We start from the raw sequence: 15979 nt of genomic DNA on the forward strand, positions 1-15979 counted from the left end.
TGCATAATTATTATTATTAATTATCTATTGCTGCAGGTTCATGGCTCACCTAGTCACCTACACTAGTTAAGTTGTTGATCTACAAAATCATATAGATAAAGCATTTCTATATATAAGCATATGAAACCCTTTTTTTGATAATGAGTTGCAGAGGGACTAAAAAGAGCTTTTAGAAAATATAACTTTTAATTAATCATACTATGTCTAAACATATCCCCTCACGTATGATTCTTATTTTTATTTTTTTCTATAGGCCAATCACGTTAAAATTATTCCTTTTTGATAATGGGTGAATATAAGAATTGAACATACCTCTCAATTGGGTTGCATGGTTCGAAACTTTTCTATTTAGAAATTAGAATTATACAAGGCAAGAAATCAATCTATCAATGTAGAAGAAAATCAAACTCTTTTCCTACTTAAATAACAAGTAATGTTTGAGGAGTCCTCTCAAACTTAATTAATTAGTACTCCTTCGGTTTTTAATTTGTTTGTCCTATTTTGACTTGACACGGAGTTTTAAAAAGTAAAAAAGACTTTTGAATCTTATAATCTTAAATTAAAAATATGTCAAATGTACCAAAATATCATTTAATCTTGTGGTTTTAAACATGTTACGTAGAAAGTTGAAATTAAAGAGTTGCTAAAAAAAAGAGTCATTCTTTTTCAAACGACTAAAAAAAGAGTATTTTTACCGAACCCGTAGCTAACGGAGATCAGAAGATATATTTCTGTTGTTTCAAGAAGCTAACTGAGATGCTTCCCTATACGTCACAGTGCTCTACCACCTTAGAACTCTGCTGCTAACTGCATGTTTCCCTTGTACGTCAATTATTGTCTTTTCGATTGATGATGAAGAAAAGAGAATTCTAGATTCAGTTCTTCACCTTAAAGATAGAAAATTGGATCGATCAAATTCTATTGTTTCACAAGAATTTAGGTGACCAACACAACTCAAACATCTCGGGATGAGTACAATATTCTTGTCTTTGTTTCACAAGAAATCTTTGCAGGCAGGCAAGCAATCAACACAACCTCTCAAGCCATTTGAGGCTGAGTTTGCAGTTATCAGTATCATGCTCATCGAATTTTTCGTGTTTTAGTCATAAACTAAGATTTATATACTTGAATACATCAACCCCATCGAATTCATAATAGCATTACTAATAACTTTGTGAGATTTGGTGCACATTGTCTTAGATTTAGCCGTAAACTAAGATATAGTCCTTTGCAGATAAGATAAGGTAACCGGGAAGAAAACACTTGGTGTTTGTTACCTTTGCTGAGGCTTGAACTTTTGTTCCCTGTCTTGTCACTCCAGTTCTTCGACTACTTCCCATCTCCTTGGGGGCTAAGCAAGATCTTATGCCTTTTAACCGGCAATTCTGGACTTCAAATCATATTGCTTAGATGAGCAATTAGATAATGTTAATTCTAACGGCAAGCTGTATTTACTTATATATGTAATGTTAGATGAGCAAACTGCAAAGTGCAGGTATCACAACAATAATCAAATAGATGATGTCACAAAAGTTTCTTGTAACGAAATGAGCACGACTCACCAGCTATGTGTAAATACTCTATTATTCTAAAAAAAATTGTTATGATATGTACAAAGGAATTGTCCTAAAGCTTTTCAAGAGGCAAAGCTTCTAAATAATTTGTGCAATAGAAGTCAAGAATTGAAGCTCGGGATCAACTTGACAAATTTCATTTTCAGATAAAGCTACTTATTTCATTGCATCAGAGCATTTACACGGGCTTCGTTCAGGTAAAAGAGGCAAGCTGAGTAAAACAGAGTAGCAACGTATAGAAGAGCAGTGATTGAACAAGTGTCCTATCTAAATAACCATTCGACCAAGGGAATAATTGCAGTTTCTTTGCACCATTCAAACTATGCAAGACTCGCTTCCGTCTGATAAGGTCTCTGTACCAATTAGATGAAATGTCAATTGCTCAACCATCGCATATATGTCTTTACTTCGTGGATGGGCTTTGTCACATCTCCTAAATTCGGAAACAACACCATCAAGTTCAATGGAGCTACATCCAGGAACTTTCTTTATTTTCTGTCTCTTCATTGCTTTTCTTACTTTTAAAGCATCTCTCCATTTACCGACTGAAGCATATGTGTTTGACATCAGTATGTATGAACCATCTTTTCCAGACTCTATATTGACAAGTATCTCGGTCACATGCTCAGCGAGTTCAACTTTTCCTCGGATCCTACATGCTGCTAATATCGATCCCCAAATAGTAGCATCAGGTTCAATTGGCATGTGTTCCACAAACTCCATTGCTTCATCTATCAACCCTGCACGACCCAACAGATCAACCATACAGCCATAGTGCTCTATTCGAGGTTTTAATTTGTGCACTCTCCACATATCTGCAAAAAGCTTGTGGCCCTCTTCCACTAGTCCTCCATGACTGCAAGCTGTGAGAACACCTACAAACGTGACCTCATTTGGTTGTATGCCAATATCAAGCATCTCATAGAAGAAATTAAGTGCCATCCATGCCTTTCCATGTGCGGCCAAACCAACTATAACGGATGTGTATGAATAAACATCTTTAGTAGTCATATTTCCAAAAATTCCAAGGGAATCGTCCATACTTCCACACTTTGCATACATATCTACAAGAGCATTGCCCACAAACCCAGCTACTTGTATCCGATTTCTATCAATATATGTGTGCACCCATTTCCCAACTTCCAGCGCCCCTAAATTGCTACAACAGTTTAGAACACCAACTAAAGTATTCTCATCAGGCTTTACTCCTTGATCCTGCATTTCATTAAACGCACTCAGGGCCTGTTTAAACTCCCTTCTCTGAGCCAATCCAGATATTAATGTATTCCAAGAGATCACATTTCTCATCGGCATCTCTCTGAAAACATTAAGAGCAACATCAAGTTCACCACATTTAAAGTACATATCGACCAATGCATTCCCAAGAAACACATCAAAATTCAACTTATGACACTGCACGTATTTGTGCAACTTCTGTCCCAATCTCAAATCCCCTAATTTCGCACAAGCAGATATCACAACAACCATCATCCTCTCGTCAGCCATTAACCCATCTTCTATCATCTCAAAAAACAAATCCACGCCTTCTTTCCAATAATCGTTGTCCACATACCCCTGAATCAAAATAGTCCACGATACCAAATCTCTCACAGGACTTCTATCAAACACCTTCCTGACACTCCCAACACACCCACAAACACCATACAAACGCATCAAATTGTTGACAACATACAAATCCAACGCAAACCCATTTTTTATCACATGGGCATGAACCAATTTCCCCTCTCTCAGCTCACGTAACTCTACACACGCCTTTATCACAAGAGGGTACGTGTATTTATCCAAATCTAACCCTTTACACATCATTTCGACATACATCAAAAAAGCAAGTAAAGCATTTTCCTTACATTTAGAACTTAAGACACATCTCATTAAGGAGTTATAAAGATGGATATCTGAGTCATGTATTTGAGTGGAAAGAGAGTGGATATAGCTCATGTCCTTAGAAGGTATTGCAGAAGAACATAAAGATATGATTTTGGCGCAAAGGGGTTGTTGGGTGTGCTGTAGGGAACTAGTTTTCGTGATCAAAGAATTGAATTGTTTGATTGATTTACTGGTCTGGAGTTTATGAAAGACAGAAGGGTCTTGAGAATTTACAGTGCAACCAAAAATTAAAGACAGGTAAGAAGCCATGGTCGGTATAACATTTGATTTCTTGTTCAGAGCTCCATAAATTGAAACTGTTCACTGTAATTGGGACTCAGATGAATCTGAAGGGACTTTGACGGGAAGAATTGTCGAACAGATTATTACATGAATGGACGGCGTGTTGATTGGGCATAAGTACTTTGGTCCAACCAAAAGTAGTAAGTTCGGACTCTTCGAAAATGTTATCAATTGTGTCTCGAATTCTTCAAAAATAGAGCATATTTGAAGGATTCCACGCAAGTGCGACAATAATTTTAGAGAATTCGAGTGAGCCTAGAGAAGTTTTGAGGTGATGTCCTAATAACACGATTCAGTGCGTAAAATAATTATAAAAAATGTACACACAGTATAAGTTTTTAATTCATATGACATCCTTTTTATTTCAGAATATTTTTAAAATGTTTCACTTTATGTTGTTTTCATGAAATTTCTAATAAGTTTTTATTAAAAAAAATGTACATACAGTATAAGCTTAAAACAGGGCCTTTACCAGATTTTAAAAAAACATAGCATCTATACGAAATAAACCATTTTAACATCAGGAAACAGTTGAGCCAAGTATCAAACAAAGCAAAAGTACTAACTTTGGAATGCACATAAAACACATCAATAACACTTTGATAGCACAAAACAGAAGAAATCACTACAAATACTAATAATTCTCAGGTCTCAACTTCTTGTTTTATCATATATAAACATCTGTGTCATTCTCCATCTCTGTAATTCAGCCTGTATGCAGGGGACAAAAAATGATAAATAATTCAGACGCATACTGATATCCTCGTGTGTATAGTCTGCAACAGAATAATGTCATATATCGTCTACCTCCATCAATGGTATAATTTACAGGCTGCTGAAGCCTCTTTGGAGATGATTAGAGACTCATGTTGCACAAGAGAAATCTTCAGCAAAGACTTTTAAGTTGCTAGTACTAGATATCACTTTGATCTGCTTCAAACCTGTTCATACATGTCAGTATTTAGAAGTCAATGACAGGTTGCAACTCGTAGGAAAATAAATCATGTATGTCCATGTACCCCTGATAGAATTGATACTGCCATTTTATTAGAGTTGTACACAAGGGAAGTGCTATTACTTATGAAGAAATAGGGAGATAATTACAGTAAAGTTGCCAAAACAGAAAACTATGAGAAATGCAGAAGCTGAAGTTATTCACATGCATCAAGTTTTCAATGAGTTTATAAGCTTGGGATCCCGTCTGTAATTGGAATTTCAAGTGTAGCTAGTTTTCTGCAAGTAGTTGATCATCTTATCAATGTTTTTCAAATATGCTAAATTTTGTTCATTATACACTTTAAAATTCAACTAATTATGCAAACACCGTGAGAAAAATCTAGGAACTTTCAAAATGGACAGTTTATGTGATTGCCACCGGACCACCCCTAGTTACAAAGAGAAGGAGCTCCAAGCCTCCCACAATAACAGCTTGCCTGAACAAAATAATGGCAACATGCTTATAGCAACCTCCAAGTGTGAACAAAATAGACTGCTAGATCAAGAGAGCGCCAAACAAAATTTTCGTGTAGCTGATCCATCTTTACAGTTAACAAAAGTTCATGTGCAAAGCAGCTGACAACATATACATGCTATCAAGCAAATTTAAGAGAATGGGATTGTCTTCTTGTTAGTAGCTACCAGTTAAATATAAATTCTTGTTCTGTCCTTACTTATTTACCTTGGAATTCTATGAGTTATTTATCTTGTTCTCTTCATCAGAATGATGTTTTGTTTCTTCTCATTTGATAATACTCAAATTTAGACCACTGTACAAGAAAGAAAAACCAACATACTTCAACTTCAGCTGAATGAAACAGTACGATTTATATAAGCATAAAGGGAAGTAATAATATGCGAAAGATCCTTTCGACAACATTTTGCACTCACAAGAAAATTGTCCGGGCTTATATTGACAAACTTGAATGTGCTATGGAATTTTGCCTTTTTTTAAAATGGAAAGAGAGTATTCAGCAGCATCAATAAGATCTTGAATGTTATGAATAGATTGCTCCTCGGAACCCAACATGAACATGGCACGGACCTCAGCTTTCTTTTGAAGTCTAACTGCTAAGCTTAATGGCAAAGCTGGTGAGTTAAGGCTCCTCAAGATTTGCCTATACAAAGACAGAACTCTTCCCCTATTCTTTGCCAAGTCTTCTGCTGTAGCCCATATCAACCCTCGTGCCATTTCTCTCGGTCGCACACCTTGAGTTTAAGAATAAAGAAAAGGTTAAATATGCGTGACAATATGGTAACTCCTAAGGGTTCTACCGTTCTAATTATTTTGGAGCCGCCCGGTCACCTAATTTATTTTACTTTTTTGTTTAAATGAGTAATAAAAAATAAAGGAAAAGAGAAAGAGAGAGCCCTTAAAATGACTCTTCAAGTCTAATAACTTGAGATTCTAAGTTCAGGAGGTTCATTTAATCAAGGGAGAAGGTGTTAGGCATCTCTCGAGTTATGTGTAGAACACGGTTACCTGTCTAGTTTCATTATTTCCATATGTCTAGTTAAGGCATATACACAGAAACAGAAACAACAGTTAATGAGCAGATGAATCAAATAAATAAGAAAAATTAATAAGTATGACAGACCTGAATGAATTACATTGCTGAGGAAAAACAATTACCAAATGAACAAAATTGAAACTTTCTTGTTATAATCATGACCAATTGTACTAAAAGAAATTGGTTAGCACAGAAAAGGATAACTTAAACACTATAAACAACTTTTTTTTTCATATTGCACCACAACCCATAAAGTAAAATCTAAGAGTAGTTTGGCCAAACTTGCTAGCCGATTTGAAAATCTAACCACAAGTTGTAAAACTTTTAGTTTCCTCATCTTACTACCCTCAAATGAACTGATAATTCCAGAATATAATTTCAAAACCAACTAGAATGTCTTTGAACACATTGCTATTCCATTATTTACAACAATAACAATCAAAAGAAATCTCTCTCTCAAGTTATCTTTTTTATTTTGCACTTATTTTTATTTTTTTGAACTAAAATTTACTAGAGTTAATCCTTCAAGAAGGAATAACCAAATAAACTGGAAGCAGACCAACATAAACTAATGTAATGCATTCAAACCTTCTTCTTTGTATTTATTATCTTTTGGGTGATACAACGAGCGTCATGTTTTCTTGCAATTCTGCCTCAAAAACTGTTCTTTTGAACCGAGGGTCTATCGGAAACAACTTCTCTATCCCATAACAGTAGGGGAATGGTTTGCATACATGTTACCCTCCCTAGACCCCACTTGTGGAATTACAATGGGTATGTTTTTGTTGTTTGTTGATGATAGAAAGAGCAAACTTATTCCCTAGCAAAATGTGCCAGGTGGTGGAACAACTTAATACATGGTTTCATCCATAGCATCTTTTCATTAAAAGACAAATTTTAGAATGATTTCTCACTTTCATGCCATTAGTTGCATTACAGGAATGGAGATTCACATTCATCTGAAACAGAGTAAGCTTATGGAAACAATATAGCCCAACATTGAGCAGAAAAACTACAGTACTTCAATTACTTCCAAATAATGAAACAAAATGCTAGTTTATGTTGGTTCAAAACAAAATTGAGCAAACAATTAAGAGTAACTCAATCATTTCCAATGAATGAAAAAACAAAATGCAGAATACCCACAATTTATAATGGTCCATTTTATTCAATCAAATAGTAAGTATTTAATAATTGAAGGTGACAAATTGGCTTAGGAATTTCATCAAACAGTTTGTAGGCAGTAGTGAATGCTGATGTTAAAACATGAAACTTCTCCAAGAATTGGATACCCATCAATAGGAATTTGTCTATAATGCAAAATACAAAATCTGATAACAGCTTACCTTTTGCTTCCCGGAGAAACTCCAACAGTCGCCGGCGATTTGGTTGAAGCTTTAGAGAGCTTACTGTAATTTGTAATGTAAATGGGCAAACGTTTATTTATTTACCCAAAAGATTTGAAAATAACACTTCTTACCTGTAGTTTGATATAAAAGTCTAATTCTCCCAAAATTTAGGCCAAATACATCAATGTCCCCCTTAAACTTTATACTATTTCTTTTTGACACTTTAACTTTTGATCAGACATATTGCACACTTTATGTTGTTATGCATTTATCTATTAAATACATATTTTACAAATAAAATTTAGCGAACATTAGTCGCTTTTGAGAATATTAATCGATTTCATGTGTTTTTACCTATAAGACCACATGATAGTTTAGTATAGCGATGACAAATGAATTGAATTTAGATTGATTGAAAATGAATGAATATAAAAAAAATAATTAATTTTAATTTGTCCGTATTTTATTTATTTATTTGTATAAACATTGAATTTGATAAGTTTCACCTTTTCCTTGACATCTTAATCTTTATCTTTTTTTCATTATCATCATTTAAATTATCTAAAAAAACTTTTAATTTTGGAGAGATTATTGTTATACACTTATATTATTTATTATTTTAACTACATTCCTAAGCTTGGTTGTTTGAGATAATTTTACTTTGCGTTTCGATGTTAATGTGATAGAGCTTGAATATATATTTTTAGGCATATGAGAGTGGGAGAAAAAATAATCGAAAAATCATCCTTCAGGTGAAATATTTTCCAAGGGTTAGTTGCATATGTTTTATCTAGCTTTGCATTTTAAATTTTATTTTCTTAAATGAAATGATAATTAATTTCAACTTGTATTCTTATTTTTTGGACCAAAATTTTAAAAATAACTTAGCTAAAATTCAATCACTTTAGTCAAATACAAGAAAGCTTTTAACAGGTAATCTCCTAAATGAGATCATAAATTTGAAATTTCATATATGATTTCTTGATCGATATATGAAGCTTGCATGATGTCATTTACCTCTTCACTATGAATTATGGGCTGTTACATTGGAGCGCAATTCATAGTGCGCACATGAAGGATAGTAGCTAAAATAATAATGTATCAAGTATGTAGTTTTTACTTTTTTAAAAGGAAAAATTACCCTTTTACACATATTCTAATACCATATTTACTTGTATTCCCTATTATACCAAAAAATTTCTAAAATTCTTCTTTTTCCTTTAACTCTCTCTCCCTCACTGATACATCACTCTTCCTCCCTAAATCCTCGCCCTAATTCGCTCCTCTTCATCAGTTTTTGAGATTTTGAATTTATGAGTACATCTGTTACTCAATTTCAAGGTTCTAACTAAGATATATTTTAATTTATCCTTATATGGAATTTCACTTCATCCTCATTCAATCTGATTTCTCCTAAAATTTGTATCATTTGATTTCTTCTGTAAATCTTTGAAAAATCTTCTAAAATTGATATCATTTGCTTTCTTCTGTAAATCTTTCTGTTTTTGTAACTCATATCTTCAATGATACATATGGAATCCGTTCATGGTCTCAAACAGTCGAATAAAAATCAAGGAATTCTTGTTTCACCTGGTTCTGATTCATCTTGGAAAGGTTACAACGAGGTTAGATCCAAACATCGTAAAGATCCAGCAGTGATGGATAAGCTACGTGACAAATTGAAGTCGAAAGCTCCAGTTAAACATGCACCCAAAGAACTAGACAACAAGATTGAAGGGGTTACAACATGCCCTAATCTCCCAAAGGTATGGGTTCAATTAAGGTTTTTTTTTAATTAAGTTTTTATGAAGGTTTTTTGATTCTGATACATATCGTTTATGTATCAGCTTATCATGTATCAAGCGCTAACTCTTATGATACATAGTGTTTTTTTAAATGCCATTTTTTTGGAGATTTACTACTTCTGATACGTCGTGTTTAAGTGTCAGTTTCTATTGTATCAAATTTTAATGATTCTGATACATCTACATTTATGTATCAGATTATAATTTATAAAGCCTTACTGCTTTTGATACATCTTCTGTATGTATCAGAATCTCATGTATCAAATATTTTAATGCATATGATACATCGTATTTATGTATAAAGTTCAAGTTGTATTTAACCATTTTTCATGTCAATGCAGAAAATGAAATACGTCATCAAGAAGATCCCGTCCCACCCATTGAGATTCGGCACGGCATATAGGGCTAATTTTCTTGATGATTTTAGAATGGAATTTCTATTCCAAATATTGGACTACATGCCGAATTCTTCAGTTCAAGATATGCCACACTATTGTGGAATTATGGTTGTCGGAAGGCCAAGGATGGTTATGTTAGCGATAACAATGATCCTAAAAAACCTAAGAGAGATTTCATATCTCCTAGTCAAGGAGAACCGATGGACGTCGAGTAGTTTTGTTTTTTGAATTTTGTATTAGAAGAATGTACAATTACCAGACTTTTAAGTTTTTCTCATGTATGAAACTCTAATATAAGATGAAAGTTTATATATAATATTATCATGTATCAAACTTGACTGCTTCTTGATTCTGATACATACTATTAATGTATCATATTCTAATGTATAAAACTTGACTGCTTCTGATACATACTGTTAATGTATCATATTCTAATGTATAAAACTTGACTGCTTCTGATACATACTGTTAATGTATCATATTCTAATTTATCAAACTTGAATGCTTCTAATATTGTATATGTATCAACATCTCATGTATCAAGATTTAGTGATTCTGATACATCTTGTTTATGTATCAGAATCTCATTTATCAGCTTTAATGAATCTGATTCATCTTGATTATATATTAGATTATCATGTATCAATATTTAATGTTTCTGATACATCTTGTCTATTTATCAACACCTCACGTATCAACCTTTAGTGTGTCTGATACATCTTGTTTATGTATTAAATTCTCATGTATCAAAATGTAATGATTCTGATACATCATGTTTATGTATCAACATCTCATAAATCAAGCTTTAATTATTCTGATACATATTGTTTATGTATCAGAATCTCATGTATCAAGATTTAGTTCTTCTGATACATCTTGATTATATATCAGATTATCATGTATCAATATTTAATTATTCTGATACATATTGTCTATGTATCAGCATCCCATGTATCTATATTTAATGATTCTGATACATATACAACCTATATCAATACATGTTATGTATCAACCACAATTCAGTTGAAAAAAATAAAACAATCTTCAATGTATCAACCCTTTATATGTCGAATATATCGAATGATTATGTATCAGCTATCCTCATTTGTCGAACTTGAATTTACATCACTACCAAGTAACTTACAATGAAAATAATTACCAACCATCCATGTATCAATTATTGATATTCAAATACTATTCTGATTAATTGAAATATGTATCAAATACAGCCTCTAAAACTGTAAAAAGTTGTCCCAGTTTCTCTAGGAACTGCTCATCAGGATAGAGCATTGACTATTTTAACATTCATAATTTTGCTCAATCACATTGTGCGACGACCTTCCCCGTCACTTCTGAAGACATTACCTACAGTCACAAAAATGGTCTGATGATATTGATACCATAACTTCTCATAGAGCATTGACATTGTTAGGCATTTTAAATTATACCATCTGTGATCCTTGCACGACTCGCAGATTATTTTTAGAAAAAAATGCATTTTTTTCTGCCCCTCTTGTTTTCAGATGTTTTGAGAAATTTTGAATGATTAATCTTGTAAAGAACATGTAATTAGTAGTATCGCGATATTTATCTTGAATCGCTTGATGAAAATTGAAATTTGAATTGAATTTTTTTTCCGCACTGATGCTCTGTTTTTAGAATTTTCCTTGATCTTCATAACTGTTTTGTTCTTAAAAGGATTCTTTACCTTATTTAGCACTCTAATTGATTGAAACAATCAATCATAACTTAAATTACGTTACTATCCATAAATAACTCACAAACATTAATTATCTTACACCCAAAAACTGATGTATCAGGAAGGTGAGTAATGTATCAGAAATTTGAAAAAAAAGGGAAATCGGTTAATTTAAGAAAAATGAGGGATACTAATGCCTTATTTGTAACGGTGTGTAAGACGATTGACTTACTACAAAAACTTTCTTATGGAATGATATGAGGAGAAAAAAATACACCTTGTCAATTGAAAAATTATTTGTAATCAACAGCGGATTCAGAATTTTCAGCTTGTGAGTGTTCATTTGTTTAGTAGAAAATTATTTAAACACGATATTTAAAACATTAATGAGAAAAAATAAGATCAATACTATCATTACAAAAAAAAAAAGGAACTTTTAGTTTTTGAGCGAAAAAATTAGCTTGAAGGATTTCTTAACTAAATATGTAGCCAAAATATCTCGAGAAAAGAGTGATTGGACATGACTTTTTAATTTTTTCATGTCACAAGAAATTCATAAAATGTAATTAGGACTAAAAGTTAAGTATACAAGAAAAGTAAAAAGAGTAGAACATGTGAGTTTATATTGGGGTGGGGGAAGAGAAAAATAGAAACTGTGTAAATAATTGTTATTAGTGATAATTGAACCCTTGACTTTGCTAAAGACACATCCTTCAAACTATCCATTGGACTCAAGCACCCAATATGAGATTTGATCACTGGGTGTTGAAGGTTTAACATAGTCATGTTTTGAAGAAACTACTATATATATATAAATAATTTTACAACGATATTAATGGGAGCTCGAGCACCCGAAAGTGCATTTGTGGATCCATTTTTGTCTGTCAATATATGATATATACTAGGTTTGGTGTCATAGAAGATTGACTATCGAGTGTTTTTGTAGGAATGAGTTATCAGTCCTCGATCTATGATATCTTGTCTGTATATAATATATCATGTGGTATCATAAATGACATAGTTCAATTGCTACTGAATGCAATAGAAGAAAACCTTAATGCACAAATACTTCCTAAGATATCTTTGATTTCGAGTATTATTACATGACTAGGGCTGTACAGGGCAAACCGATAAACCGCACCAAACCGACAAACCTAACCAAACCGGAAAAAAAACCCGACTAGTGGTTTGGTTTGACTTGGTTTGGTGTTTGAAAAAAAAACCCGACCATTATAGGGTTGGTTTGGTTTTAACTAAAAAAAGTCAAACCGAACCCAAACCGACCCGATTATAGATATACTACTTTTAAATTATGTTATACATAAAAATATTTATTAAAATGTAATTTATAAATATTTTTTAAAATTTTTTCATAATTTTTATTTTCTTTCTTACATTTAGATTTGAACTTGAGAAGCCCATTTAAATAATATACAAAAAAAACTCATCTTATAAAGTTATATTATAAAGTTAAAACTTCAAACAGTGTTCTGCCTCCATCTTATATGTTGATATTTTGTACTAGAACTCTTTTTAAGAAGCACTGCTCTGTGCTTTTTATTAGATACTATGAAAAACCCGAGAAATTCGAAAAAACCCAAAAAACCCGAAAAACCCGAAAAACCCGAGAAAAATTGATATCGAAAAACCCGATTTTTATTGGTTTGGTTTGATTTATAGATGTAATAACACGATACAAATGGTTTGGTTTGATTTGTAAAAAATCCGAACCAACCCGGTTAATGTACACCCCTATACATGACAAGTGATTATTTTTAAAACTTAAAAAGTAGAGACATATAGAATTGGGCTAGTCGCTCCTTTTAATCAAAGAGACTGTGACATTTGTGAAAATATTCTTCTCTTTGGCCATAATATTGTCATAGATGTCTCTACACTTATTAAAAACATCATCCATCAATTTATCAGCATCACCAAAATGCCTAACAAGTAAAGGTTGAGCAAAAGCTCTTACACTCTGTGCCTCATTGTAACCTTCACAAGTATCCATTTGGTGTTGTAAAGTTTTCAAGAGATTAATGGTGAAAGATCCCTCCTTCTCAACTGCATACTTTATTTCTGCAGGAGATGGACAGTATACAGGAAAGTTGAATGAATCCACTTTCGCTTCTTCTATCGACCCTGCATTCGAGACCATTTATATATAGTCGTAAAAATGTCATGACATACATATGTTTAAAATTACAAATTTCAACATGACTAATTTGGTTTTACGTCCTCTGCAACCAAGTCTTTGAGCGCGATGGCCAAAGGCTCCAACATGAAGTGACATATTGCTCCGAGCGATACTTGAGAAAAGTCCCAAAATCTCTTTCATATTGCTCAGAATACGCTTGATGGGCTTGTACTTGCTGCATAAATAGTCCCTTTGTTATTCTTAATTCCATCTTCAGGCACCTATATATCATCCAAAATTAAATACGACAACATACCAGTCTAATTTCACAAGTGGAATCTGAGGAATGGGTTCGAAAAATAAAAGTTCATATATGTATGCGCATGAAAGAGTGTAAGAAGAGTGAACAAAATGTAATTTTTTTGAAGGAAAAAGTCTAGTATAGAATGAACCAGCAACTCCCGCGACAAAGCAATTTGGAGGATCAAATAATCCCATATTCTGTTTCTTCAAATCTTGATGGAATGTTGGCAACAATCGAAAAATGGTATTAAAATCATTGCCAGGAAGATCATTCAAGAAAACATGAAATTCAGGCAATTGTTGGCCATTGTTTTTGCATTCTTCTTGAATAGTTTGAATGAGTTGGGAGACTGGCAAGAAAGCGTTAGGTCCAGAGGAACAACCTAACTCCGCAATGCATATGATTTCTCCGGGAGAAAGGTTGCGATACAAAGCAGACATAGCTTCCTCTGTTAGTGACTTTGTCATGAGGATCACCTTTTGTTATACATAATTCAAGTGTATATTATTAGAATTTGAATATTTGATTTACAGAAATGAAAAAACTGTGTGATGATACCTGAAGCAGAGAATTCTTTGCCTAGCTAGAGTCTCCAATTCCTTCAGTCATGTGAAGAACAATAGCAACATCCATCTTTTCTTCTCTTGGATCTATCTCTCTGTGCATAGGAGTTCTTTTATATATTGCAACATATAGGGTGTTTGATATGGAGGAAAACTTAACAGCTCAACATGGAGGCGTGTTTTAATATTAGGTAGATAATGGAACAATATATAATAAAGGTATGAAACTTAAGTCTTGGTGGAAAATTCTTCTCACAACAAGACATTGGATGCGAGCCACAATTTCATCCACTCCACTCCAATAATATAATGTATAGTATCATCGTCAATCTACCTATTACATTTAATTATTGAACCAAGATACTTGAAACTTTCTCTCTAGGAATTGACTTATATTAATTCTCACTTTTACGTCTGTATATCTTGTTGGTATGTCACTAAACTTATATTCCAAGTACTATATCTTAGTCTTGCTCAACCTGAACTCTTTAGACTCTAAGTTCAATCTCCATACTCCCAAAGAAAAAAAAGGGGGAAAGGCACTCAAGCTTCTAAGAAAGAGAGCACAAGATGAGTCTTCAAGTTCTCAAGCTTCCAAGAAAGAGAGCATAAGATGAGTCTTTAAGTTGGCATGCAACAAATATTGACTAATTAATTGGCATGCAGCAAATGTGAAAGAAATGTAGATTTTGTAGGTGAAAAAATAGTCAAATACCCTCTCAATGTATAGTCAGATTTTCAACTACACACTTTATCTTCACGGAAGTTCTATCACCCCACTGAACCTTTTAACTTTTTTATTAATGACCCTTATACGGTGATGTGTCCACATAAATTAGATAAATAAAAATATTTATTTACACGCGCTGGCCACATATGACTGGGATCCCATGACTTTTGAAATCCCTTTTCTCCTAATTAATTCCCTTTTTTGCTCGGACCTTTTTCCTCTTCCATTCTCTCAAACCCTTTTCTTCTTCATTCAATTCCATTCTCTCAAATCTGCTTCTTCTTCCACGACTTTTGAAATCCCTTCGCATGTTTTGACGATTAAAATTTGGTTGACGATTAAAGTTGCTTGGCTATTTCTCTGAGTTAAGGTTAGTTCCCTTCTTATTATCCATTGTTATAAGAAGAAATTTCGTACAACACCAAAAGCGAGAAAATAGGTGAAGAAATTTCGAATTCTAAATATGAAATTGGGGAAGATTGCGAACCCTAAAATTGAGAATTTTGTAGCGAAAGATAAAATTAAAAGCAGTGACAAGTAGATTCAAGCTTCGTGTATGGTGGAAAGCTTGATTTTTAGAAAAATTGTGGAAAAGAGGAAGAAGAAAGGAAGAGAAGAGAACCGGAAATCATAGCTTTTTTCCAGATAAAAAGCTTTTAATAGCTTTTTAGTTACAGTTGGAAAGTGATTTGGACTCCACGTGGAGTTTTACGCAGCTTTCTA

The 15979-nt window shown here is 33.1% G+C and overlaps 2 protein-coding genes and 1 pseudogene across 4 annotated transcripts; all 3 read right to left on the reverse strand.

The window, feature by feature from the left end:
- Nucleotides 1-1889: 1889 nt before the first annotated feature.
- On the reverse strand, nt 1890-3398 carry LOC129884079 (pentatricopeptide repeat-containing protein At1g08070, chloroplastic-like). Its single transcript, XM_055958446.1, has one exon. It carries the CDS (start codon nt 3396-3398, stop codon nt 1890-1892), a length of 1509 nt encoding a protein of 502 aa, XP_055814421.1.
- An 862-nt stretch (nt 3399-4260) lies between these two features.
- Nucleotides 4261-7720, reverse strand: LOC129884829 (uncharacterized). 3 transcript variants are annotated; one of them, XR_008765987.1, is made up of 4 exons: nt 7618-7720; nt 5652-5969; nt 5443-5530; nt 4261-4705 (listed from the first exon to the last, which is right to left on the reverse strand). XR_008765987.1 is itself a non-coding variant. In XM_055959107.1 (3 exons), exon 2 carries the CDS (start codon nt 5950-5952, stop codon nt 5692-5694), a length of 261 nt encoding a protein of 86 aa, XP_055815082.1. In that variant the 5' UTR covers nt 5953-5969; nt 7618-7720; the 3' UTR covers nt 4261-4705; nt 5652-5691. The 3 variants fall into 3 exon arrangements, 2 of the variants coding, with proteins under 2 accessions (XP_055815082.1, XP_055815081.1); XM_055959107.1 differs by lacking the exon at nt 5443-5530; XM_055959106.1 differs by lacking the exons at nt 4261-4705; nt 5443-5530 and having other exon boundaries at nt 5534-5969.
- Nucleotides 7721-13332: 5612 nt separating this feature from the next.
- LOC129884080 (S-adenosyl-L-methionine:benzoic acid/salicylic acid carboxyl methyltransferase 3-like) lies at nt 13333-15979 on the reverse strand (annotated as a pseudogene).

This window comes from Solanum dulcamara, chromosome 4, assembly GCF_947179165.1.
Source record: "Solanum dulcamara chromosome 4, daSolDulc1.2, whole genome shotgun sequence".
In the NCBI taxonomy this organism is placed as follows: Eukaryota; Viridiplantae; Streptophyta; class Magnoliopsida; order Solanales; family Solanaceae; genus Solanum; species Solanum dulcamara.